The 27472-nt window shown below is 37.4% G+C and overlaps 1 protein-coding gene across 4 annotated transcripts in view; it reads left to right on the top strand.

The window, feature by feature from the left end:
- SNX14 (sorting nexin 14) overlaps positions 1-27472 on the top strand; it is a 47422-nt gene that overhangs the window by 10419 nt on the left and 9531 nt on the right. For 2 of the 4 annotated variants that reach the window (XM_039567972.1, XM_039567973.1), the window contains exons 6-23: positions 2884-2971; positions 6573-6657; positions 8906-9062; positions 9342-9417; positions 10263-10307; positions 10392-10472; positions 10616-10730; positions 11150-11305; positions 11600-11724; positions 12792-12850; positions 16417-16443; positions 20105-20237; positions 20878-21079; positions 22045-22128; positions 22265-22365; positions 22652-22763; positions 25204-25244; positions 25411-25530. In XM_039567972.1, coding sequence (XP_039423906.1) covers positions 2884-2971; positions 6573-6657; positions 8906-9062; positions 9342-9417; positions 10263-10307; positions 10392-10472; positions 10616-10730; positions 11150-11305; positions 11600-11724; positions 12792-12850; positions 16417-16443; positions 20105-20237; positions 20878-21079; positions 22045-22128; positions 22265-22365; positions 22652-22763; positions 25204-25244; positions 25411-25530 — 1807 coding nt within the window. The remainder of the gene's footprint in view (positions 1-2883; positions 2972-6572; positions 6658-8905; positions 9063-9341; positions 9418-10262; positions 10308-10391; positions 10473-10615; positions 10731-11149; positions 11306-11599; positions 11725-12791; positions 12851-16416; positions 16444-20104; positions 20238-20877; positions 21080-22044; positions 22129-22264; positions 22366-22651; positions 22764-25203; positions 25245-25410; positions 25531-27472) is intronic. The other 2 variants (XM_039567974.1, XM_039567975.1) reach the window with 1 other exon arrangement.

The raw sequence follows: 27472 nt of genomic DNA on the forward strand, positions 1-27472 counted from the left end.
CTAGCTGTGCCTGCACTGTTGGCAAAGCTCAGATCACCCAGGAGAGAGGACTCTTGCATTCAGATTTTTTTTTTCTGAGCAAATAAACCTCACTCAGGTTAACTCTTCACAGAGTCTTTGCATCCAGCCTGTCCTTATTTAGCAGTGTGGCTGGGTAAGCACTAGCAGGCAATTCACACTTGACAGGCTGGTAAAACAGTTGGCTACGTTCCTTTGCAAAGAAAAGTTTGGGCATAATTCCTTCTGCTAGCTGCTCTGCCTTTCACGTGAATGGATTTTGTGCAGAAGCTACCTATTTTGTAATTATTAATTTATTTTAAAAAAGTTTTTGCTTTTTGTTTTATGTGCTGTGCCAGCTGATGCTGTCTTGGACATTAGGGTTACCAGGATGTATCTCAGTCAGAAGCCAGGGAAGTGTAATGTTTACCAGAAGGGTGTGTTGCAAGATAAAATCATGGATTTTTTTCTTAGGAATAAAAGTGCTGTAAGTAGATAAAAGCTGGTTTATGTTTGTTTCATTAATAAACTGTGTAAGAATTTCTAATGTTTTGTTAGCAGGTTAAAATTTAGAGGCAAACATCCCTAAATTTGGACCACTTTAGGGGAATGAGGACTGGTGCTTAAAATCCAGTGAACTGTACTGAAATAGGTCATTATACCTATGTGCATTTATGGTTTTTATTCTTTGAAGTATTTATGCTGGTTATATTAAGATATTTTTTTCAACTGTATGAGAAGAATAGAGCATAGCCGTAAGTAATCCAAGTTTGTAAAGCTACAAAGCACAGGTCTGAGTCTATTGCTTATGCTGTGCAGCAAAACTATATAATATCTTGCTTATACCAACCTCATTTTAAATAGGAGAGTTTAAAGTTTGAATGAGTCACTCTGTGCTTACTAAATATTTTTGTCATTGGTGGTACCGCAACTCCAGTTTCCTCAGGTTATGACAGAATTCAGAAATTACCACATTTTTGTAATACGTTGGTATGAAAACTTTTTTTTTTTGGATGGTGACTAAACCTAATGTTTTTACATATGGAGCTGCTTCTATTTTAAATGCAAGTAATGCAAGAAAAATTCAGAATTTTTGTTGAGTTACAGACCATAGCTTTATATTTTTATTAGCCTGTGACTTATTTTTTACATCTTTTTGAAAGGAGTTAGCCAAGTTTTGTAAGAATAATTGACACACAGAGGAAAAATATCACTTTGTTATTTGTCTATGATTTTTATTTATCAGTGGATCCCGTAAGACTTTGTGTGCGATAGCAGTTGGGTGTATCTCTCTTGAGACATTAGACTCTGTAACTGTTTACAATTAATATTCCTAAAGTTTTGGGGAAACGCAGCCAGCTTTTAAAATGTTTCCAAGAGGGTTACTTGGACTTTCCTCCATGTCACTGGAGATTTGACATTTTACAGGTTCATGATGTTTTTTTCACCAGTCTTCAGTCCGCTGGTGATTAAAAGAATGTCTCTGCAAATCTGTTTTGATAATATGTGGCATAAAGTCATGTCCAAGTAGAGCTAGCCAAGATACTGGTTATCCAAGTGTCCATAAAATAACAACTTCTTGGTCCAAATTACTTCATATATCTTGTTGTCTGTCAAATACTAGTACTATCATAATACAGTTTGTTTGCTAATCCCTTGGCAATGCTAGTCCCTTTGACAGTGTGGGTATTTTCTAACCATATTGCTTATAAAAGGTCAGCTGCTGATCTTAAACCAAACTTTCCCCTACAGTGTTCTTATCTGCATATGATTAGCTGTTGGAGGATGGCTGTGTTTCTTATGCCAGGCTGCTCTCTTTGAGGTGGTTTTTTTCATGCAGTTAGTTATATACTTTGACTCTCAGGTCACTGGTATCTGTACCTGATAGTTCATCATCAACATGCCTTTGAATCCTCTACAACCCAGGCTAAAATTGCTTTAAAAGTTGGATGCTGAATAATGTAAAATGTTTATGCATAATTTTTTTTTTTAGATGTCCTGTTCTTGCTTGTAGTGCGTTTTTTTTAACGCAAGTAATATTTACGCTTATTTCTTACCAAAAAGTGTGATGGTTCTTGCATGCTGTCATTAGGTGAAACTGGATGCAACTTCTGTTGTTCTGTCATTATTCAGCTGCTGTACTTCAGTTTTACCAATATATTAGTCTTGCTCTAAAGTTCATGTCAATAACTGGTAAATTTTTGGGTTTTTCACTTGCATTTTGTGGAATACTGGCATCATGATCTCTTTTTCCACTCAGTTTAGTTGTAGTTTCTTCATCTAAGACTTAGTTTATTTCCTGTTTTCATTCAGTTTTCCAGAAGAGTCGTGGAGTTAGGTATTTTTCTTCCTGAATCACATTTAATTATTTTTACCATGATTTTTCACTGAGCATGTTTTATTGCAGCAGATGAGAACTGGCAAGCCAGATAAAAAGTTTAGATGATATTTTGACATAGTGATTTGGAAATCTATTTAAATTCTTCTTTGTTTCCAAGCAGAAGCCACTTTAAATAATTTCAATTTCCTTTATGCCATTGAGTTAGGATGTGTTCACATATGTAGAAACTAGGTTAGATTTTACTATGTCAAAAGATTTTACAGTCAAAATCATGCAGAGAGTACATGAGAGCAGGAATTGGTATATCATTCCAATTTCCTGACGTTTTTGTTAAGCCATTGTGTACACAGGCATAGTGGGAATTCCGTGTATTTTCCTCAGACAGAAGACTGCTCACTCTCTGGTAGCTTTCATTTCAGTTCATTCCAGCTGAACTATCACTGTTGAATCTTCTTAGCTTTTAATAGTTCCAAATGTATTGTGGTTGGTTTAATAGAAATGTATTTTATTCTGTTTTCTTACATGGCATGCTTTGCAACACTCAGAAATATTACTGATGATGAGTCCTCAGTGGATGAGTTAAGAGGGACGCTACGATTTTTTGCATCTGTCTTAGTTCGGAGAATTCACAAGGTAGGTGACCTTAGAGGCATTAGTGTTGGTTTTCCGTCAGAAATTATTGATGTCCATCTCTAGTGAGTTCTTAGGGTTTTGTTAAAATGGGGATTCCAAAGTCAGTCTTACAGAAAGTGTAGGCTGTTGCTAACCATCTAAGTTACTTCTTTGTGGTATCTACTCCCTCCTTCTGGAGCTTATCCCATTCCTAGTTGTAAACCACCTCTGAAGAGGCATCATTGGAAGTGTCCAACATCCTGTTGGACATGGCTTTGAGCAACCTGTTCTAGGGAAACGTCCCTGCCGTGGCAGAGGATTGGAATAAGTGATCTGTGAAGGTCCCTTGTGACCAAACCTTTCCCCAATTCTTGCAAATGGATATATATTTTTTACACCAGTGCAGGGCATTATTAAAACCTTGTGATCTTTTAGCTGTCTTTTGGTGACTTAATCCAAGTGGAAACCATTTTGAGGATTACTGAAAAAGACCTGTTAGAAAATGGTGAGCTGCCATACCTGTCTTAGCTTCTTTTTTGCTTGTCTTCTTAAAATGCAGACAAGGCCCTTACATTGTCTGTGAAGAATAGACTGTCATTAGGTCTTACCAGCTTATTGTAAGAATTAAAACAAGTGTGGTTCTTATATTAATGAAATTCTTCAGGAACATTCTGAGTGCTAAAGATTAAAAGTTTTTGTTTGCTGTGTTTGATCAATTAGCACATGCTTTTTTAGCACATACTTTTTTTGTATGCACTCTCTTTTTAACAGCTCAACTCTTTCCCAGTAAAGTGCTTCAAGCCTGTTTCATAGGAACTGCTTTTAACTTTATGGCTGTTCTAAGCAAAAAGGGTTGCTAACTCAATTTCCCGAATCAGTCTGTGCTGACCTTTCTGTTGGAGCCACTACCATAAATGTGTATTTTTTTCCCCCTTCCTTAGTAACAGCAATATTTTCTGAGCTACAAGTTGTACATGTACCCTAAAATGACCTATTAGCAGCTTGATTCTCTCCTTGTTACATATCAAATCCAGATGACTTTCTTGTTTACTCTAAATCAGGCATATTGCTTTTTAAAGTGAACATGGGGGAAGATTAGGAAATGTCCATGTAGTGTATGGAGGTGTGAAACTGGAGTAAATCTTCCAAAGTGAGAATCTAGACCAAGGTCTTAAAATTTAATTTGGAGTTGTAATACATGCCATGTTATTTGCATTGTTCATGGATCCATTGTTGGCTCAGAAAATGACCATGTCACCTTTTATGATCATGTAGTAAGGTATTAATTGGGATTTCTCAAGCGAGCTATAGCATCTTGAAAATTTACCACCTCTGCCTTTGATAGTGAGGATTTAAATGTACTATCTTCAGTTCTCTGAATAGGCAATATGTGCAACAAATGCTCAAGACATGTGCCAGTATTAAGCACTGTCAGGGGACCTAAAAAATAAAGTTAATCACAGAAATGCATACGCTGAGGAGAAATTCATCATCATCAGTTGCAAAATAAAATAATCATGTACCTTTGCCAAGCAGCTGTACTTTGTTTCGAACTTATTGTTAAATGCTTGAAAGCAATAGTTCTAGCTAATAGAGATAAAATGTTTACATTGAGGAAGAATTGTGTAAGAAAACACAGGCAATTTTTTCACTTTTTTGGATTTTTTTTTTTTTTTTGCCAAAGAATATTGTACTTTTGAATTGAGAATTACTTCAGTGAAAAGAATGCTTTTGTTTTCTATTTAAAGCTGCCTAGGTTGAAACATAGTTGTTGAGTAAAGTAACAAGCACTTCAGGCTAGTCAGCTCTTAAATATATGATGAAATACTGCAAATCTGGATTTTCCTTGCTGTGGCCATTTTTGGATTGGTTATGGATTTTGAAGGGAAAGGGAAGGGTTTCCTTTTGCACAGTGTGGTATAGATAGCCCAGCATCTGACTGAAGTTTTTGACAAAAGTTAACAGTGTCTCCTGCAGTGTTGATAACAATTTCCTTGGCTGTGCTCTTTGAGTTACCTCTGCAGGAAGAAACACTGCCCTATCCCTATATTCCATAAGAATCTTTTAATTTCTAGAAATTACTGTTGGAATGTGAGGCGCAAAAGACAGGGTTTTCCATTGCTAAGCAGAAGCTTGTCCTTCCCTGCTTGTAAGCAGGAGCTGACCTTACTTTTAGGCAGCTCCAGTCAGTTATACTGCCTTGTTGGGGCTTGCCAGGTCAGGTCATAGCTGAACCCCTCAAATATAAGGGAGCGTGTAGGAATATGTAACTCCTTGATACAATTGAATAAAAATGACCAACTTTTCTCTCAGCTCTGGTGGCCTTTGCAATTGCATTGTCTCTCCTCATCTGGCAAGATGTTGTACCGAGGAGGGATTCCTTCATTAGGAAAGAAACTTGTTCAAAATTCTTAGATTTTGAACATTTACCGCTGTATGTTTTTGTATCTCTGAGACGTCTCTTGTTTAAAATAAAGAGCATGCAAAGTGTAAATCACTTTCTAGATGAGTTTCTGTGAAAAATGCTGCAGTTGGTAAAGAATCCCTTGAAACTCTATAGGCTGGGGACTGACTGGCTGCAGGGAGAAGCTCTGTTTGCTGCAAAGGACCTGGCCCCATAGTAGGCTGTGAGCTGAATATGAGCCCTAAGTGGCAGCTTAAAACACCAACAGCATCCTGGGTTGTAGTGACAGGAGCAGAGACAATCAAGGAGAGTGATTATCTGCCTTCACTGGATGCTCTTTGCATGGCATCTAGGATACTAATCCAGTTTTGTACTCCACAAGAAAGTGGAGCGGGTTCAGCCAAGGGGCCACCAAGATGATTGGGGCTGGAGGAGGTGACTGTGTTCAACTCTGGAGGTTTTCAGCCCCAGGTTGGATACAGCCCTGAGTACTGTGATCAGAGCCTGCTTGGAGCAGGGCTAGGGCATCCCAAGGTCCATTTGTGCCTGAACTGTTCTATAATTCTCCTTCAATTTTTGTAGCCATCAAAGAAAATACAAGTGCAGGACCCTAATACAATCCTTGATTAAATCATACGTTGTCTTTCGTTTGGCTTACGATCACATGGCTTTGTTGTTGGCACTAATGGTCTTTTGAATCTGTAACTCAAATTTTCTTTTGGTTCTGCCATCACCGAAGGGTGACATTTTTTCTGCCTGGTTGTAGGAGGGTTTCTCTTTGGTTTCAGTCCTTGTGGACATGACTGCAGAGTGTTAAGGCATGCAGGTGTTAGAAGCACAGCATAGTTAACTTGATGCTTTTGTTGGTGGTCAAATCTTCCCATAGAACTGGGCTTCATATACTGTGACTCGGAAGTCACACTGCCTTGCCATATTTATTGCAATGAAAAAGTCACAGTGGGAATGAGCTGACAATAAATGTGTTAATAGTGTCATTTATGACATTTAGTTCTATGTATTGTTATACACTTTGCCCAGAAGAATGAGCACACTGTCAGCTCGTCTATAGCTTTGTGGGTTGTTTCTTAATGGTTCATTCTATGGTTCAAACCGGGACATATAAGCAAATTACTGTGTTTGATGGTTGTCTGTAATAAATTTTGGGGGGGGGGGGATGGAATAGAACAGTTTTGTTTTTATTTTGAAATTATTCTTTAGGTGGACATTCCAACTGTTGTAACGAAGAAGATGCTCAAGGCAGCAATGAAACACATTGAAGTAATAGCCAAGGCCAGGCAAAAAGGTAATGGCAAGACTTAATATGTTGTCAGTTTCAAAGGCCAAGTATGAGTATTTTTTATGCATGTTTGAGATTATATTGCTATGTCTTTTCATCCTTATGTCCTCTTTTTTTTAAAAAAAGAGGTCCTCTTGCATTTTTCTTCTGGTGGTTGCAAAGGCAAATAGAGAAAAAGTTACAGTACATATTTTTATTCTCTGTTTTGATTTTTATTGCCCCACGATGAAAACACTAAATTTCTGTCTCTACAGGAGTAAACAGGAATGTGGGTTTTGTCTGTTCAGAGCAATCAAGATCGTTTAGCAATGCTTCTTGAAGTTTTTCCTTTATATTCCAGATGAGCAGTTACAGATGAAAGGATTTGTACATCTGTGCACTTTACCTCATAACTCTTAGAGATAGAATGATTTCAAATCTGCATTAGTGAAGCTGTAATATGTTGAAAAGCTAGGTTTATGTTTGTAATCCATGGTGGTGAGACTTTGAGCAGAAGCATATTTATTATCCAGGGTAAGAGTATCTTCACAAGCCTAATGTAAAAATTATATTTAAACTACACATTGAAGAAATATTTGGAAACACTTGCTGTTGTTATTTTTATTTTTTTCACTGGCTGTGTTCCACAGTGCTGTATCTACTAAATGTGGTTTCATTCAACTTTTAAGTGTAGATGTTTACTTTAACTGGAGTCGTGAACTTTTCTTCTATCCCTCCAAATGTCTGCTTGATATCCATAAATATATGCCGTAGGTCCTGTGAGTAGTGTTAATGATTAAGATGAATAATGAGACATAGTGTAATCACATTGGATGTCTTTCATGGCACAACAGCAATTTCAAGATAATACTAGATAATCTTACAGCGCTGTTTACACCAAATTTCATGTTTCCTTTGATTTCTACCAAGGAGTTGGAGACACTTTCCTTTAACAGTAAAGAACTGTATTTAAAATGTACAGCATTGAAAATAAAGCCTTTTTTTTCAGTGTTTTAAAGGAAAAGATTTGTTTCCTAAGGGCAGATATGTGAAGTAGCAGCTGAAAATTACTTTTAGTAGCACTTTTGAATAAATACTGCTAAAGCAGCCGCCACTATACATGGTTCAGAGGCAGCTTTCAGACCTTGGTTTGGTTGCTAGTTGAGCCTAGCCCTTTGTCCATATTTTCTAAATCCTTTTTCAAATTACTGCTTTTAGGGGGCATTTCCTTTTCTCCTAGTCTTGTTACTCTCTTAGTCCTATTTGCACAGACACCTCTATGATTTCATCACCTGAGGGTACATTCCTTCTCTCTGCTTTTAGTGGCACCAGCTAGGCATATTTATCAGGTGATATATATTCCTGCATCCTTCCTATCAGCTGATATCACTCTTGGTTTTTGGATGTGAAGGCTAAGCCAGAAGGTTTCTTTCTCTAATATGCTGGGAACAAGTTTTAACCTTCAAGGTAACTGAGGAGTATATTATGTACCTCACCTGTGCCTGGTGGTGGTGTTGGCATGAGGCTGTGCCACATTGCTAGTCCAGCTAGGTATGCTTTGTAACAGCTCAGTACTTGCCTTTGAAGTAATCAGAAGAAATACAACATTGTTGCTTCTAATTAATATCTGTAGTTTTTCTAATCTGTTAAAGAGGTATTCTTTCTACTCCACTGTGACTTGAGGCAGTACTCTTGCAGATCCTCCTGCAGGTTTTGGCTTGATTTACCCCGTGTTTGAAATGTATGTTCCTTCACGTTTGTTTTTAAGTGTTCTAAGGAGGAAGCAGATATTACAGGATTGAGTAAAAGTTTACGTTGATTTCAAATTGTGCTGTAGGCCAAAAAAATGGGAGATCATGAAGAAGGTCAGGAAAAAGGCAATTAGAGGCAGACTTTGCGCAGTGCAGTTTTTCTGAGAATCCAGATGGTGAGAGTTCTTATATTTCTTATCTATATATATAAAAATTGGATATATAAATTTATATTATTTTTTATCTATTTATATATAATTATAAATGAGAAAGCATTCTGGATACCATGCAAACTGCAATTGTTTGGTGAAGGAATTCTTATTTCAGTGCGAGGTTTTATTTTTACATAGCCAGGCTTCAAAGTCTAAGCCAAGGTTCTTCTGTAAAGTTTCAACATTTTATCCCTTTGGCAGTTGTATGTGTACTAAAAATATTAACTTTTTAGCTCAAATAGAAAGCAGTTGCCTTTTGTTTCCCAGCAAGAAAAAGCTGAAGCAACTCTGTAATTCTTTTTTTACTTTCAGTAAAAAATGCGGAATCTTTGCAGCAAGCTGCTTTAGATGAATATGGACCCGAACTGCATGTTGCTTTGAGAAGCCGAAGAGATGAACTTCACTACTTAAGAAAACTTACTGAACTTCTTTTTCCTTATATTTTGCCCCCAAAGTCAACAGAGTGCAGGTATATAAATTATTTAGAATTGTATTTTTTTTAAGTGTCTGCATACTGTGTAGTACTATAGTATTGGAAAGTGAAAGAATGGACTTCAAAGTAATCTTCCTTCTTACCCCTTTTTTTATGATTTTTTTTTGATTTGTCTTTAAAATAGCATGCTTGTGGTATTATTAAATCCTAAAATATTTCCCAGTAGTATATGACAGCATTGCAAACTTCACTTAGAAATTTATGAAATCTAATATTGCTTTGGATTTTTACTTTCTTTCTTTTATTTTCTTTCAGATCCCTGGCCCTTCTGATTAGAGAGATTCTCCCTGGTTCTGTGTTCCTTCCCTCAATGGATTTCTTAGCTGACCCTGTAAGACTTTGGAGCACGAGAATAATCTTAATTTATTCAAAATTACTGTTTTCCTACTAAGTATGTTGTGGTAAAGCAAATGATGCAGAATGACTTACTTGCTGTGCATTTTGACTCGATAAAAGAAAAAGGAATCCTGTGGCCAGTTGTCTTATTTGTTCATACAAATTAACTCACTCAACTGACTAAAATAACAGTGTTGGTGTGATATCTTAAGAATGTGTTTTTCAGTGAAGGACTACAACCCCTGTTAAATGGGAGAATGCTGTGCTAGCGTAAACATCTTCACGTTACTATTGCTACATTTAAAAAGGGCTCGATTACTTGAGCTCTAGCTCTGTGGATCTTTACAGCAGTCTAAGTAAACCAGCAGTTTTTGCAGGTGTATTGAAATCACTTTTTTCCCCTTAATTCTGCAAATCAGGGGGCTTTTATTTCTGAATCTGCAACGCTGGCATCCTTGTTTTTATATATGCTTGTATTTTAATAGGCAAAATTGCAGTGCTCACGCAGGGATCACCTGGCTGCAAACAGAAAGTACCATAGTGTGGAAGTATTGGTAGTTCATTAGATCTGCACTTACAGTGAAAATACTTTGGAGGGCTTTCTTCCACTGGGTAAAGAATATTTCTGTGCAGGTCTCTTCAGAAATTCCCTGACTTGTAAAAACTTGAGGAGGCCATTGAAGGTCAATTCTCAAACATGTATTCCTAGGCTTTGCTTTTTAAAAAGTATTAATATACACAGGTTTAAACTTGGGTATAACGTACTATTGAAATAATTTTAATCTATTTTGTTGAGTTTTTTAAATATTAATTTCATTTGTTGTATTGTGTTCCTTGCAGGACACTGTGAACCATTTGCTGCTGATCTTCATTGATGACAGTCCAGTGAGTACTGACAAAGTTAAAACAGTGGCATTTTGTTCACCCATGAAAGTCGCTTTCTTACCCAGTTGTCATTTTTTTCTGCAGCCTGAGATAGCAACCGAGCCTACTTCTTCATTGGTTCCATTCCTTCAGAAATTTGCTGAGCCAAGAAATAAAAAACCATCTGTAAGTAAAGGCAACATTTGCTTCCTTTCCTGTTCTGAATAAGTGTTTTATTTACCCGCTCATTCTGTTCTACAACTCTTTGCAATATTTATGTACTCACTGAAAGTTTGAAAGGTGGATGACTGCATTTTTAACCTACTCAGGTACTGAAACTGGAGCTAAAGGAGATCAGAGATCAGCAAGACCTTTTATTTCGGTTTATGAACTTCCTGAAACAGGAAGGGGCAGTCCATGTGCTGCAGTTCTGCCTTACAGTTGGTAAGATTACAAATGTTGTGCTGAAGTTATTTGATGATCTGGAAATCATTCTAATGGAAAACTACAATCTGTATTTGGGTCATTTAGGAAGAAAAAAACCATTCATATGCCAGGAACAACCTCGTGGATTTATCCTTACTGTGATAAGGAATAATTTATTTTAATTGCAATATCTTTTTAGTAATAACTTTATGAACAAACCTGAATTATAGTTAATAAGAAGGCAGGTACCTTATTACCTAGGATTTTGAGATGTCGTATGTTTCTTTTAATTTTAATTAAGTTTTCTTTTAACTTTTAATTAAGTTTTGCAAATTACTTACCTACTGGAAAATTTTTTGATGTTATAGGGTGCTTCAAGATGTTCTTTCTTTGCCAAGTTGATCAAGAAATTCTTTTTTCTTTCCTTTACTTCTCAGAGGAATTCAATGACCGAATTTTGAGACCAGAACTGTCAGATACTGAAAAGATGTCTCTTCATGAGGAAGTACAGAAAATTTACAAAACTTACTGTTTGGATGAAAGCATTGACAAGATTAGATTTGACCCTTTCATTGTGGAAGAGATTCAAAGAAGTAAGTTGGAATTTGAAAGGAATAATGTACTCTGGAATTTAAACAGCATTCTGTAATAAAGTGGAAACAAATTTTGCTGAATATTATCAGTCTTTTTTTTGTCAGTTTAAAAATTCGTTATCCCTTTGCTATATTGTGCTTAATCATTGTTTTGTTAATTTATTTCTATTTTTTATTTGTAAGACGTAGAATAGCTTGCAAAATAAGCACAATCTCTGACTAGAAAAAACCCATGAACTTTATATGCCTGTGTGTATATCTCTCTCTATTCATACTTAATTTTGGTTTTTCTAGTTGCTGAAGGTCCATATATGGATGTTGTGAAACTTCAAACTATGCGGTGTCTTTTTGAAGCTTACGAGCACGTGCTTTCTCTGCTCGAGAATGTTTTTACTCCTATGTTCTGTCACAGTGATGAGGTAAGAGTGAAAGACTAGAAGAGTAATCTTAAAAGCAAGATTGTATTTTTTTAGGATACGCTATTTACAACAGTCGTGTGTGTGGAACTGAAAAATATGGCTCCATTTTCCACTTCAGTTGGCATTCTAGAGCTGGACCATTCTCAGTAGGAAGACAGGATTTATTGTAGTCCAACACAACACCACAGAACAAAAGAAAACTTCATTTTTTGATGTAACAATTTGTGTATATCACAGCTATTAAAAAATCCTCTCCACCCCTTCTTTTATGATTGCAAATTTGGTGCAGAAGTAATCTGCCTGATAGATGTAGAACACGATCTCTTTATTTACTTTTTAAAATATAATGGTATTTAAAGATACAAAAGTCGTACTTAGGTTTTTTCAGCATTATGCATTCCAGCAGCTAAAAGTCTGGTGTTTGTTTTCAAGAAGGTTGCTCAAAGCAATTGATAAGATATTTAAGATTGTTGTGTTATTGGGTTCTAAATGCCACCTTAAGAATTCCCCACCCTGGATTGACTTTGTCTGCCTAAGGCCTTCTAGTAGTACACACTTTAATCACAGGGGTGAGTCTTGAGTTCATGTTCCTTTCAGAAGTTTGTGTAAGTCAGGTTGTATGTTAAGCTTTTCTTGCATTTATTTGAGGCAGAATGTATTGATTTGTCCTGGGAGTGGGTACTTGTCTTACTTAGCATTACTCTTAATAAAAAGAACATTTCTCAAAAATAGTTTTGATGGTGATCTCTCCCATGATAGCTATAATGCCTCAAATGCTTGATTTTTTTAACAAGGAGATGACATGGATTTTGGTGCTTATTTTAATTTTTATTTCAGCTTTGTGGTTTTAATTTTGAGATTATGTAAGGTTAAATAAGTAGTCCTAGGCTCGTGTATTGATTGTTGTATGGTCTGTCCTTTTCCAGATTAAAATTCTAACTGCTAGATTGTGGTCAGTTTGGCTTTTCCTTCAGTTCTGGTTTCCTGACCTTTGCAGTGTTGTTGCACAGTAGCTGTTACCTCAGTTAATGCAGTGTTTTCCTTGATACCTTATTTGTCTGCTACAGTACTTCAGACACCTTCTAAGAGGAGCAGAGTCACCAACCCGCAATTCGAAATTTAACAGGTAGGTATGGTAGAACTTCTAAGTGGTTTTCTTTGGTTTTTAATTAAAAGCATCAAAATAATAAACTGTACGAATTTTCTTATTGCCTGATATTAATTTCACTTAATTTTTAGCTCTACTTCTTCAGTTTTTAAATGAACAATATACATGCTAAAGATGTAAGCAATATTATACAAGACGTCTCTTCTCTTTATGTGTTTTGCATTAAAGAATTTAAAATGTGATTTAGACCTCAACATTTGAGAAGAGGGAAGGGAAAAAAATCGTGCAGTGAGAATTAAAGAATATGAAAATAAAGTGGTGATTTAATTGACTGTGTATATATAATACCATTTTAGTGCTGCCAAGCTATGTCTTCTTGGATTTCAGATGCTACATGGATAGGTACAGTGTACCCTAGGTCTAACCAACCTGGTTATTCAATGGGAATCTCCTCTTACTGTAACAACTGCCACTTCTCCTACATCAAATGTGTTTTCTGTCCCCCAACTCCGTTGCAGAAATGCAGCATTAGAAGCCTTGTTTCTGGGCTTGGACCATACACTTAGAGACCACCTTCAGGCTCCTGACAGCCTGTGGAGTAGAAGAACCTCTCCTGTGGTGGGGATGGGTGATCTTCCATTGTGGGCTTGGGTTGGGTTGATAAACCTTGGGGTCTCATAATTTCTTGTGTTTCACTTTATGTTGGATGGCTCCAACAGTCGTGGGCTGGCCCAACTGAATTTCTCTTATGGCCTAGCCAAAAGAAGGAAAACTTCAGTGAGGCAGTCTTTAATTTGGATAGGCTTTCTTTCTTGGTATGAAATAAGATCCACGGTACTGTGGCAAATGCTAATGCCTGTCCTCTTGTAGAGGAGTAACAGTGGTTCATTTAAACTTCTCTGCTTTCATTAGAGTTACACCTGACAGCAAATTCTTGTTTCTCAGCCTATTGTGAGATTTGTATTACTGACACACACCTTTCTTCCCTTGTCCTGTTCTTCAAAAATGGCATGATTGTTCTCTTTATTCTCCGTTGGTGACGTCTTTTATGTGGTCTTTATAGTTTCTGTAGGTCCAGGACTGGAGCTTTGGTGTAGTGCTGTCTCATAGTGGTGCTGGCAAGCTTCTGCTTCTTAACAAAGAGGCATGGAATGAAGGCAGCTAGCCCAAACTGCATTCCTTTCCTACATGGTACTCCACTGGGATGGGTGACCTTAAACACACATCAGCTTCTGTTGAAGATGGCTAAAGGGTTTCACCTAGACCTTTAAATCTGCCTTCTGGTTTCTTCCCCAAAATTATTCGTGTCAAGGTTTGGAAGTATTCTGTCATACACTTCTCAAATCTAGTTAAAGTATGAAAACATGTAGGTCACCTCCTTGGTTCTTTGCTTTCAAAAACAGAAAGGGGGAAATTACCGGCCATTTCTTACTGGAGTTTTTGAAATGCATCTCTGGCTACAGAATAAACAAATTTTGTTTGGGGGCTGTTGCAGCATATTCTCAAACAGTATCCATAGCATTACTGAAAATGTATCTGGTTTACATTTTAGAACAATTTGAATGCCCTCAGTATATATACTGATGTACAATACGAGATACTGTGTGTTCCAGAAGAAGTACCTCAGTGGTTATTTCCATGACACAGAGGTCCTATCTGCAAGTAGTTTGCCTGTTGCTTTGGAATTTCCCTCTGCAGAATTGTCTACAGTCAGTGCCAAGGGGGCAGGAAAAAATCAAGGTTACCTATGGAATTATTCCAGATGTTATTCCATATACTTTGTCCTGCCTTCTCTTTCTTATTCTAGCATTAGTAATTATGTACAAAGTAATTATGTGCAAAGAGATGAGTTTTGTTTCCCATATTTTGGTTGTGCTTTGCTATGGGTACTGTGTGTGTATTGCATAGGTACTGCTGGTTAAGAAATCAGATCAAGAAGTAGGTATGAAATCCCAGTGGAATGTGCATGGGGGTAATGTGTTAAAACATTTCCCTTACTGCAAGACAAGAAAATTACAGTTTCTAGAAAATATAGGTGGGAAGGTAGGAAAAAATGACTGTCTGTAATCTGTAATTTTTGGTTTGAATCACTTCTTTGAACTGTACAGAACAATCATAGCTTTTTGCAGACAGACAGGACAAATAATGTCCTATGAAAACTGCTAGGGCAGTAGGTGGGCGGTGTCAAGGGTTTCTGGAGTGTAAAGAAGTCATATTGAGGGTATTCTGACAACTTGATAACTAACTGTGGTTGTCATCAGTTTTAACTCTGTAACTGATGTTTTCTACCTAATGTTTAATGTGTGTGGCCAATGATAACTGATGTTCTGAGTTCCAGTTCTGTCAACTTAATTTGGATAGTGTGGAAGACACAACAAGAATTTCCTCTCCCTCTCTCACATTTATGTATTTATAATACAACTACATTACTTAAATGTCATCTATGTTGGAAGTCTAACAAAAAAAGAAAAGCTGTTATGTAGGACAAATTCCCAGATTTCTGGATTGCTGTCTGTCTTGACTTTCGACATACCATAACCACAAATCAAAATAGACACATCCTGGTTTCTCATATTGGAATAGCAGTGAAATTAAAGCACTTTTCAGGCTAAAGGACTCCAGAAGAGATACTAACAATTTCAGGGAGTGGTTAGGAGTAAAACCCATGGAATTAAGTCTGTGAAAAGTTCTGTGCAATGTAATAGTCACCATCATTTCTAACCTGGTAGGTTGTATTTCCAGTTTCACAGTTAACACAGTCAAAGACAGTGTAAGATGTCTTACAATCAGACCCTTCTGTAAAACAAAACCTAAAATTTTAATATTTTTATCCCTTATCAGTTTGTCCAGAATTCAGTAGCTGCCATGAATTAAAATCCTGTATGTGATGACAGTGTTTATAGTTAATTCATTTAAACATCACATTTGGAGTTACTGGGTCTGAGGCATTGGTTCTATGTACCAGGTTATGTAGAATGGCAAAAATATAATGACAGGTCCTAAAATCTGTGAAATAAAAATTTTTAAAAGTTACTTTAATTTTAAATAATGGCTCTTACTATACCTAATACAGATGCTATACTGTATTATATATGTATATACTATACTAATACAGAGGGGGAGAGGGTGTGTATTATTACATAAAGTGAGTCCACAGCCTTTTCATTGTATTGGCCAAATAAACTAGATTCCTATGTGACTTCTGAACAAAGGTAGTAGGAACAGTTGGCTGCCTATTTGGCACTACAGGTAATTCTAAGAATGAAAGTTGTTCTCCATTAATTGGTGGTTGCTTGTGCTGAATCTCCTGAAAGTTTCAATAACCGATGTTTTAAATTCAAAGGCCAAGCGTGTGATGATGAGATGTGCAGATACTGTTCACATTTCACCTTCTTAGGGTTCTAGGTCAGGAACTCCTAATTGGACCACCTCTTCTTAATCCATGGTGAGGGTCAAAGCCTATTCAGTTTTGTTGGGATAGGTCTGTCACATTTGGTTTGGTTTGGGTTCTTTTGTTGTTTTGGTTTTGTTTTATTTTAATTTTCTGCTGGACTCTGAGGTAATTTATTTGCCTGTTGTTGCAGAAGTAGCCTGAGTTTGGATGACTTACGGTAAGTCTATCTAACACTCAATAAGTGTTGTGTGTTAGTTATGCTGCATCTCTCATGACTTCATCACACAGCCTTTATAACAGTAATTAACTGTTCATTTTATTTGTAAAAGACATGAATGTCTTCTCTGGATGCATTTCTCCTCACAAAAAGCTTTACTTCCCATGTCCTCTTCACAAGTGTTTAGAAATTGCTTAATTACTAATTTCACATGTTTGCATTACATTAACATTGTTTGCTGTTAACAGTGTGTCTGTTGTCGTTTTTTTGAAATATATTTTCAGAACTTGAAATTTTTTTTTGGCTTGTGACTGCTAGGTGCTCCAGAATTTCCTTTACTTCGTGTCATATTTCCAGATCCTCATTAAGGTGTTATCCCCTTATATGCTTGTTTTAGCTTGCAAGCTGTATCCGTGGTGATCATTGTCTAACATCGCATGCAAATATTCTGATTTTTAAGCACTCAAACCCAGCAGTTGCCCAAATTACTTCTCTCTGCAGCTTCTTTTGTGACTGTTACAGGTTTGATGGCAACATATGCTATTTCTTATAATTTGCTGTAGCTAGTATACGTGACCACTCATTAATGCCTTAGTAGCCGTTCAATGGTTTGTTTTCTCATTATTCATGCCTCTTTAAATACATGGTATCCAAACTCAGAAAACAATCTTTTCTTTATGGACTTTTCCTTAGAATTTATCAGAGCATCATTATGACATAGATTGCTCATACTAGCCTTTAGGGTAAATTTTTCAACTTAATTTTTCAGGTTAAGAATCAAGGTTATTAGATGCTTTTATACTTTATGTGCCAGTTCAGCATGTTGAGCTGTAACTTGCTTGATTGTTGAGCAGTAAGGAGTTCTTGAGATATAAATGCAGCTCATTGATGTTCAAGTGCAGCAAGATGTACTCAGCATTTCTCCTAACTGCGTGTAGGGATTTTAGTCAGCCAACGGAAGTGGCACTCCGACTTCACATGCATGTTAATATCTAGCTTGTCTGATACATACAACTGGTCTAGTCCTTCTTGACCCAAAAAGCCTCACAGCATCATTCTTCAGCTGCATACCCCTGGCTCAAGATCACCTGCCAAGATCTGTTCAGTGCCCTGAATGAGGCAAGCATCCTGTGGGAAAATGATTTTGCAACCATCCGTGATTAAAGAATGCCACAGTGCACAGTGGACTACTGCAGTCTTCAGTCTGCAATTCCCTGTTATAGACTGAACAATAATTGTAATTTTTTTAATGTTAGGTATGTATTACTTTTGGAATGTTTGAGGAAAAAAGGAAGTGTTCCAACCTCTTGTTGTCACATGATTCTTCAGGAATGTTGGAGTCTGTAGACTCTCCACAGAGGGTCCTGCTGAGAAAGCAACTGTAGAATGATGGTCTAATAATGCTATTATATGGATTAGCACTAGAGGGAGTGGGATATTTTTCCAATGAGTTTTGGACATATATATTTATATTTATTGACAGTAGCAGAGTTGACAGGTCCTAAAAAAAGTCTGGTCTCTGTTCTAAACGGACTACCTCTTGTTGTCTTTGGTCCTTCATGTCTTGAACCTGCCCCTATCCTAGTCCCATCTCTTTCCTTCTGCCTAGCCTCAAGGCCTTTCTTCTATTTCTGCTTAGCCAGTGAAGTTAATAGATTTTCATCCTGATACCTTTTTTTTGTATATATTTTTTTATTGTTCCATCTCTTTGAAATGTCAGGTCATCCTGTTATCTGTCCATCCATCTCTGCTAACATCCACAGGTTTATTTTCCATGCTCATCCAGTGTGATTTGTGCTCAAGGATTTTTACCAAACCAGTCTTGTGTTCTCTCCATATATTGTGGAGAGAGTCTGTGTATCCTCTCATTCACCAGTGTTTGTTCTGAATTGGTCTCTTCCTGTGCAGAGACTCCCATCCTAGTTTGTCACTTTATACTTGTCCGGTTCAGTGATTGCTTTTTATTCACGTGGCGTAATCTCTGCGTTGGGGCTGGAAGGGTTGGTTCCCAGCTGTCAGGTTGAGTACAGCTCAGTACAGGCACAAGTGAATGCTGCCTTCACCTGGAGCATGATCAGTGTGGGAAAGAACTGCTTTGAGACTGGAGTCCTCCTATCAAATCATTCACCTTGTGCAAATCAAAGTTTTTGCTCAAACTCTTAAGAACTGCACAAGTTTTCACAGGAATGATGAGAACTTCCTTCAAGGTCAAGCCAGAGGTCTGAAATATTCCAGAAAAGCTAGTTTTGTCTGATTGAGGTTTGTTTTCTAGCCCAGTGCTGAAGCACTTGTACAAGATTCTGGTAGGTCCCCAATGTGAAACAGCTCAGTTCAGCACAATAACGTGTAGTAGAAGTTGTTCAAGAATGGAGTAAAATGTTCAAATAAGGATTTAGACTGCAAGCAGCCAAGCAACCTTGTCTTTGCATAGACGAGATAATTAGGGTAGATGGTGCCAGTCTGCTTTGGAGCTGATGATTATATGAGATAGAAAAAGCAAAAGATTTGGAAAAGCAGTGGGTTATTTACGCAGCTTTAGTCATGTACACAGTCTGTGTAAAATTATAAACAGGAAGCTTATTAGTAACATGCAGATGCATGTTTGGAGTCAGCAGTTGATGTTGTCTGCATGGTTTTATGGGTGATGAAAATGCTTTACCTGCTGATTGCTGCTGTTCTCTTTGTACTCCCTTCCAGTAGTCAATAGTTTCTTGTTTTAAAGGAAAAGAAACAGGATTTTTTTGTCCTCTAATATCAGTCTATAAATTTGTTTTGAATGTTTGATTCTGCAGTTCACTGTATTGATTTTTAACTTGTCTCTCAACTGTGTATATTGAATTACCATAAGTAACCTCAGGCTGATTTCAGCAGAAACATTTTTCTTTCCAAAGTTACTAGCACTTCTATGCAAGAAATAATCATCAGTGTCAGGACTTGTGTAAGGGCATAAGAATAATAAAAAAATCTGTTCCTTCAGTAAGGGGTGTGCTTACTGCCCAAGTATCTTTTTTTTCCCCATACCTGGTTTGTTGGTTTTTGGATGCTTTGTCATAAGTGGCAAGACTTTAAAAACTCTTCATCTTTCAGTCGGACTGGCTCTTCAAGCCAAGGTTCTTTAGTTGCATCTGTTTTCTCTCATCCTCAGTCTTGCTCCTTGCACATTCCTTTTGTCTGTCTCTACTGCTTAAAAACTGAGCTCTATCTTGAATGATATGTGCTTGTAAAGTTCCTTTAAAAAATGCATCTACGCTTGGCAGAAAGATAAATATTTAAATGCGAGTGCATGGAAAAGGACAAAGTTAATGACCTACTTGATGTGCCTGCCTGTAGCAATTCCACAGTTTCTGCTGTCAAAACAAAGTTGTTTTACCTAGCTAATTGTTTATTCTGTGTCATGAATTACTAGGATACTATTGTAAGAGTTTACTTGTGGTTAAGCATTTGGGAATCCCGTGTCTCTTAAAAGTGTATTGAAGAAGTTTTGCTGATTGATCAGAGAACAGATTTACCATAAATGAATTTTAATTAAGTGGAACTGTAAATATATTGTCTACCTGTTTATAGAGTTGTTTCTCTTATCTGCAAGTGGTGTGCAACAGCCTAATGAGCAGCTGTGTAATAATATGCCTTGTGTTGTGGACTGTGGCTTCTGTAATCCTAGGACCACACAGAAGAGAGGAGAATCATTTGGAATCAGCAAAATAGGGAACAAAATAAAAGGTGTATTCAAGAGTTCTGCAATGGAAGGAGCTATGTTGCCTAACTATAACTTAAATGAAGGAGAAGATGACTTTGTGAGTAAAACCATTAAATTTTACTAGATGTCTTTGTTGCGCTTGGATTTTTCTTTTCTCCTTTGCCCCGTTGAAAATGTTACATTTCTTCTGTCTTGACTGCACAGTCTTCATGTGTTGGCTTCTGATTAAGTTGCCTTATCTTCCCTGTATTCATTCATGTGCCAAGGGAACATCCCCAGTTCATGTGCTTCTGAGCTTATTGCTTTAGTATGGAGAAGTACCAAAAGTAGCAGCGTCAGGTATTTTTGTAAGCAATGACTTGTTCTGTAATTCTGGGTAGTAAAGCATGCGTGGCTCTTCATCTGCAGCCTGCCACAAGACCTTAAAACCATAAATAATGTAGTGGAGAAATTGCTGTCTAGTTGGTCTGTGGTGCAGCATTTTCTCTGTAGATCAGGAGCCAACAGTCCTTTCTCATTTGTCTTGGGTGTCTCCCTCAGTTAATGTTTTTCTTCCATGCTAAACAGCCAGGAATAGAGCCAATGGTAGAATTTACTGTGTGGGATACTGTTACCTGAAGTACAGTTGGGAGACAAATGGAAAATTTTAAAAAGGGAAGAGGAGGGAGTTGGTTAGAAGCGGAGGTAGACTGTACCAATTAAAACAGAACTGGAGATCTGTGTTTGAATCCTTACAGATTGAAGAAGGTGTTATGGTAATGGAAGATGATTCTCCTGAGGAGGCTGTTACCACCCCAAATACACCCCGCAACCTTGCGGCATGGAAAATCAGCATCCCATATGTAGATTTTTTTGATGATCCCTCCTTGGAAAGAAAAGACAGAAAGGAGAGAATTCCTGTATTCTGCATTGATGTAGAGAGAAATGATAGAAGGGCAGGTATGCTATGTTGGGGATAAATAAAGCATCATTTGAAAGTGAACCCAGAGTATTTTAGTGTGCTGTATTCTGATGGCTCTTGCAGTGTGTTTTGTATATGCATTCTTCTGATTTCAAAATAATGGCTTGAAAGTTCTGAGGAAATGAGTTTGAGAGATAAATGATCACATTTAGCATTTGCAGGTTGAGAACTGACTCCTCAGCATGAATCAGTTCTATTTAGACTTCATGGCAAAGTTTGAAATGTTCTCTTTCCAAAAATACTTACCTTAAAATTCATATTAATAAACACCTGGCATATTATTTTTTTTAACAACTCTGAACTTTGGAATAATGAACCACAAATAAGTTTTTGTATAACCTTAAAATGAGTTCTTAGGAAATGAAAATGTTTTGTTTACTGGAAACCATCATGGCTTGCCGTTAGTTTATCAGTATCTAGGTAGCAATACATCCAAATGGAGTGGGGAAAAACAGCATCATCCTAAGTCTGCGTGGATTTGCGTTAGTAGTGAGAGTAATACTTCCACAATGAGCAGAAAGTGTTTAAGAGGCATTTAGTGATATGTGCAGTGATAGGATTAAGAATGATCAGCATTCAAGCTGATGATGCAGAGGACTATATTCAACAAGTACTATTTCTGTAAGTCATTTGGTTAAAAGTTGGAAAATAGATCTCATAATAGCCAGCCATCATAAATGTTGAAGTTAAGGAGCAGTCCATTGTTGGGATTGTAGGGATCCCATAAATGAGGTGATAATTTCCTTGCTAGTACCATATCTATCTACCAGTTATGCATTTTACTGTAACGCTAAAAGTACCATAAAGTTTATGTTACTACAATGGGGGGGGGCTAATGTCATTGAGGTTTTTCTTATATAATCCAGCATATTTTTGCTGTTGCTAATTTGTCTCTCAGGTGGCATAAAACCTGGTTTATTTTTAACTTTTTTTTCTTCTCCAGTTGGACATGAACCTGAACACTGGTCCGTCTACAGGAGGTATCTTGAATTTTACGTGCTTGAATCAAAGCTTACGGAATTTCATGGTATGTTCTCCACCATTTGGAAAGCCATTTTCCCCCTGCTCTGATTATCATTCGTTACTTAGCTGAAATTTAAAATAGTACAATCAGTGTTTACTGCATTACAAGAATAATTTAATCTCCTTGATATCTTTATTAGGTACATTTCCTGATGCTCAGCTTCCCTCAAAGAGAATCATTGGCCCCAAGAACTATGAGTTCTTAAAATCCAAGAGAGAGGAGTTTCAGGAATATCTCCAGGTATCAAACAAACATTTGGAGCAAAGAATATTCTAATACTAATGATATAAAGCTAATAAAAGAATATCTGGCGTTTTTTTGTTTGTTTCCAAGTAACTTTATAGTTAGAGAAAGGATTCAAGTGGGCAATGTTAAAGTTTCACATGACTGAGAACAGAAATCTCTTGGAAATGACAATATCTGTGGCAGTATAATGCTCTTTGAATATTTTTCTGCTGTACAGAAACTGATTTTTAAAGATGAGTTTTAAAGTACTTATACTTCTTCTGTTCCTTCTGTCTCAAAGAAACTTCTGCAACATCCAGAACTAAGTAACAGCCAGCTTTTAGCTGACTTCCTATCCCCTAATGGAGGAGAAACTCAGTTTCTTGATAAAATGTTGCCTGATGTGAATCTTGGTATGTAATATGCTACTTGTTTATGCTGACAAATAGTAATGCTGTGGATGCTGTGATTGAATTATGTGATTCTCTGAATGACAGTAGTAATTCATAGATAACTCTTGTGGATGTATGAAATAAGAAGTCTGCTCCTTCACAGCCCTTAAAATCATAGCAAGCAAGACATGCTGATACTTCTTCCTTGAAAAAAAAAGACATTTTGAAATTTTGGAAAAAAATGTTTAAGTGGTTGCTTTTGAATTTTTGTGTCAGCAAGCAAGATGGTAAGGTTTCTCTTAATAAATCTCATAGTTCAAGAAAATTTATGGTATTGTCACAAGTCAAGTCTGGGTGCATCTGTCATTGTTTGCAGATGAGGTGGCATAAACAGTTATAAAACTACCTTTGGATTTTAATTGATTAAAATCCGCTTATTTTATTCTGAAAACTACAATATTTGATATTTCTAGTATTAGATGGTGTTAAGATCTTCTCTAACATGAGCTGCTTAATGGAATTTGAGGCATCAGTGTGTGTGATACAGGCAGGTCAAATGGAAATTGAGAAGTTGAGAAGTTCTAATGTCTAATGGCAGTAGTTCATAATGTGACACTTTACTGTGTCGTAAATCTAGTCCCTCCTGATGGGAGAGAATTTGCTGAAAGTCCTTGCAAGGAGTTTCAAAGATAAACTGAGATGTCTCTTTTAGTTTCAATGCTTCCAGATAGTTGTTTATTAAGTCTTACCAGAGGAACAGAGCCACTAGCGTGACCCAGGTACAGCATAGAAGGAGGAAAAGTAGGAGTGAGAGCTAATTATCAAGATTTACACAGCCTTTTAAAGATATTTTAACCAATAGTTACTAAAAACGTGCATTATTTTCACTTTCCTACCAATTATTCAGTAACATGGGCAGGAACTGTGGAATTCTCTATCCAGTCATTCCAAACTACTTTTACTGCAGAACATGGAGTAGGAGAAGAAGGAGAAGAAGGTTTAGAGAACAACAATCCTCCATTTTGATATTTTTTACTCTTATCTATTTACTACAAAGAGAAGCCCAAAACCTCTAAATTTTTCACCCTGTGACAATCTTACACAGTAGTCTATCACCTAATTCACACCACTGTATTTTCTAGTTCTTGTCTGACCACTGGTAATTTTTTCCAAGGTTTGAAGCTGAAACAGTGTTGTTCAGGGGGGTAAGAACCCTTAAAAACAGGCAGAGAAATATTCTTGGCGCTCTGGGTTCCTACAATAATGAATCAAAAAAGCTGCAGTGTGTAGCCTGTAGTGTGACTTGGCTGCAGTGCAGCTGTCTCAGAGTAGTGGGCCTGAGCTGGTCAGGTGAACCTCATGGCCATTCTGTCTTCATGTCTTGTGCCACTTGTGGCTGTGCTCCCAGAAAGCCTCAGCTGTCCGAACTGCGCCGCTGCATTTCTGCGGCCCCCGGTCACGGCGTGGTCCTGCTGGGACAGCCCTTCTCTTAGCCTGCCTTATAGTTGTTGAATGAGGTTTCTGTTCTCAGCCTCCAGTCAAAAGGTTTTGTTTTGATTTCAGATCTTCCTTCTAGATCCAACCGTACCCTTAAAAAAAGCTTATAATTACAGTGTTTACTGTAATGCATTTCCTGTCTGAGACTGTGCTTCACTTCCATAATGAGCATTATAACAAGTCTTGGCATTTCAGTAGGGCTGTTTGTGAGGATGAGTGTTTTTATTACTGTCATTTGATCATTGTACATACTTTCCCATGTAAATTCCAAATTTAATGACATGTAGATAAGAATACTATTACTATAACTGTAGTGCTAAAAATAAAACTAGTCCTAGACCCTTTCATTTTTCATCGTTCAAAGTTACTGTGCCATATCCTGATAGCCTTATCAGGACACAAGAGCTGATCTTTAAGGCCACAGTTGTAACCTGTCCAATTTAGAAAATTCTACTCACCAGGGTTTTTGAGGCTGCTTCCCCCCAGAAACTCTCCAGATTTGCTGATTTTTCCACAGAAAGAGGAAAATTTGAGTTACCTTGATACCTTCTTTGATAAGTGTTTATGATTTTATGACTAACTTACATACAGGGAATTTTGCCTGTACCGGTGTTGTAGCAGCACTGCTATTACAGTGCTAGAGCTATTTATGGTTAAGGTCTAGAAGAGCTAAAAGGTAGATCTACAGTACTTTATTGTGGGTTTTTTAAAAAGTGTTCAGATAATAATATGTATATTTTTAAGTATCTTTTCTTGAAGACTAGTAATCACTAGGTTACAAGCTGGTTATGTGCAAGACTAATTTCATAGGGTTTTGTGCCAAATAAAAAAGACCCAGATTTTTAAAAATGATTCTATTTTTAAATAACTACCAGACAATGAGTACATAAAATCTAGCAGAGCAAAATGTCTTTCAAATCAGACACTGATAACAAAGTTCTTGTTTGTTTGTTTCTAATTGTAGGTAAAATCATAAAATCTGTTCCAGGAAAGCTGATGAAAGAGGTAAGTCTTTCAGATTGCCAATATCTTAACTTCATTAGCTAATTTTATGAGATTACTAAATTATAGGCTAATCAAAACTTTGTTGGAAAATTCTTTTTTGTTGTTGTTTTTGTTTTCATTTTCCTATAATTATGCAAGTGACAGGTCACTCATATCTTTTTTTCAGAAAGGTCAGCATTTGGAGCCATTCATCATGAATTTTATCAACTCCTGTGAATCTCCCAAGCCTAAACCAAGCAGGCCTGAACTTACCATTTTGAGTCCCACTTCTGAAAATAACAAGAAGGTACAGTAAGTCATCTTCCTTTCCTATTTTGCAGAAGTGGAGAAAACTGACTATACACTTTGTCTCGTACTAGAGAACTGTCTTAGAACTCATTAACTAAAATTATTTGAGATAAAGCCAAGCTGGAAAATGCTGTCTAGGAATGCAGGCACTGAGGGTGTTCAGTCCAAAGGCCAGACCAAAGGTAGACTGCAATAACACACTTTCCTATTCCCCAGATATGTGTGGCATAGACTTGAGCTGTTCAGTTCTGCACTTTCACTTCTGCTGTGAGACGTGACATCTTTGTGCAGATGTGCAGCCTTCCAGTTCCTGAGGGAAGCCTACAAGAAAGATGGAGCAGGACTTTTACAAGAGCATTTAGTGACCAGACAAAGGGAAATGGAACTGAGAGTAGGTTTAGATTAAATGTTAGGAAAAACTATGTAACTGTGAGGGTGGTGAGCTGCTGGTACAGGTTACCCAGAGAGGCTGTGGATTCCTCATCTCTGGAAGTATTTAATGCCAGATTGGATGAAGCTCTGAGCAACCTGGTCTAGTGAAAGGTGTCCCTGCCTGTGGCAGGGGGTTTGGGACTAGATGGTCTTTGAGGTCCCTTCCAACCCAGGCCATTCTGGTATTCTGTGCTGTATAAGTGCTGTGCAGTAGCCAGGCACATCATTCCTGGTGATGGAGGTGAATGCCAAATGTCTGTACCAGGACTGTGTGAGCTGCCTGTATGGACTCTATGCAGAGATCTGGCAGGCAACCAAAGAGACTTAACCAAAGAAGGTTAGCTCTTCCTGAGGGCCCATCTGTGAGAAGAATATGTTATCTCATAGCAAGAGAATTCTTCAATTTTTTGGTAAATGGTAGTCAATTTCCAGCTTATGCTTGTATTGCCACAGTGTTCTCATGTATCTTTTCTGACATGGGTATGTTTATTTCAGTTTCAACATATTGGACTCTGCTGAGATGACAATGCACATTCCCCGGTGCTTGTGCTGCCATGAGTAGGGTGCACACAGGCTCCTCTTCCTCAGCAGGCTGAATAAGAAATGCCTGGAGATCTGTCTGAGCAGGCCCAGTCAGAAATGTGCCTAATGCTCTGACAGATCTGCATGCTCCTTCCTTTTGAATGTGCCTGGTGCACGTGTATGTTTGTGTGTTTTAAATATTGGTGGAAGGACTTCTAGTTAAAAATGCACAATGAATGTGGGTAGTCAACCCTAGTATAACTGGGAGCAATTGGATTTCATCCTGTGTCAGATCCTCTAGATTAAGAGTTACTAACCTGCCTGGTTAAAAAAAAGCAAGTGAACAAAAACCTCTGCTTCCCCCTCCTAGGGGCACTAGCAGGATTTCTGGCCATGTTTCTGTTCTGAAGGTCTGTAAGCAGCTTGATCATCTTCTGAACATACTTCTGTCAGACTTGCTATAATAGGTCAGGACTTCTCAGCTGATGCAGACTTTGCAAAATATGCCAATAAAGGCATTGTTCTGCTGGCTTGTGATGGCCTGCCAACAGCAATAAAAGCTGCTTTTGGAACACCAGCAGCATAATATATGTTTTTGAGTAGCTACTTGGAGGAAGATGTGGTTGCCAACACTGACGGATGTGATTCAGACACTGCATACAATCTTTCTTCTTACCACTTTGGTATAGTCCTCTCTACTTTTTAAGTGAGCAGGAAGAACAGGGGAGAGGTTTATGCCTCTGGCTGTAGATATTGTTCATAGTCATGGTATTGTACAGTTCACACCTGTGCTGGAATGTATTGGGTGTATGTTTGCATATGCACTCACCATTGAGTGACTTTTTTTTTTTCCTGTGAGGCACTTAACGTGAGCATTCACGCTTCCTTTGCTTGCTTTTCCCAAGCAAAGCCTGTTGTACAAGGGATTACTTTGGTCTTTTTCTTAATACAGGCCATTTATCTTTCACTGACTTCATGATCTTGAC

The sequence above is a fragment of the Corvus cornix genome, chromosome 3 (assembly GCF_000738735.6).
Source record: "Corvus cornix cornix isolate S_Up_H32 chromosome 3, ASM73873v5, whole genome shotgun sequence".
Taxonomy (NCBI): Eukaryota; Metazoa; Chordata; class Aves; order Passeriformes; family Corvidae; genus Corvus; species Corvus cornix.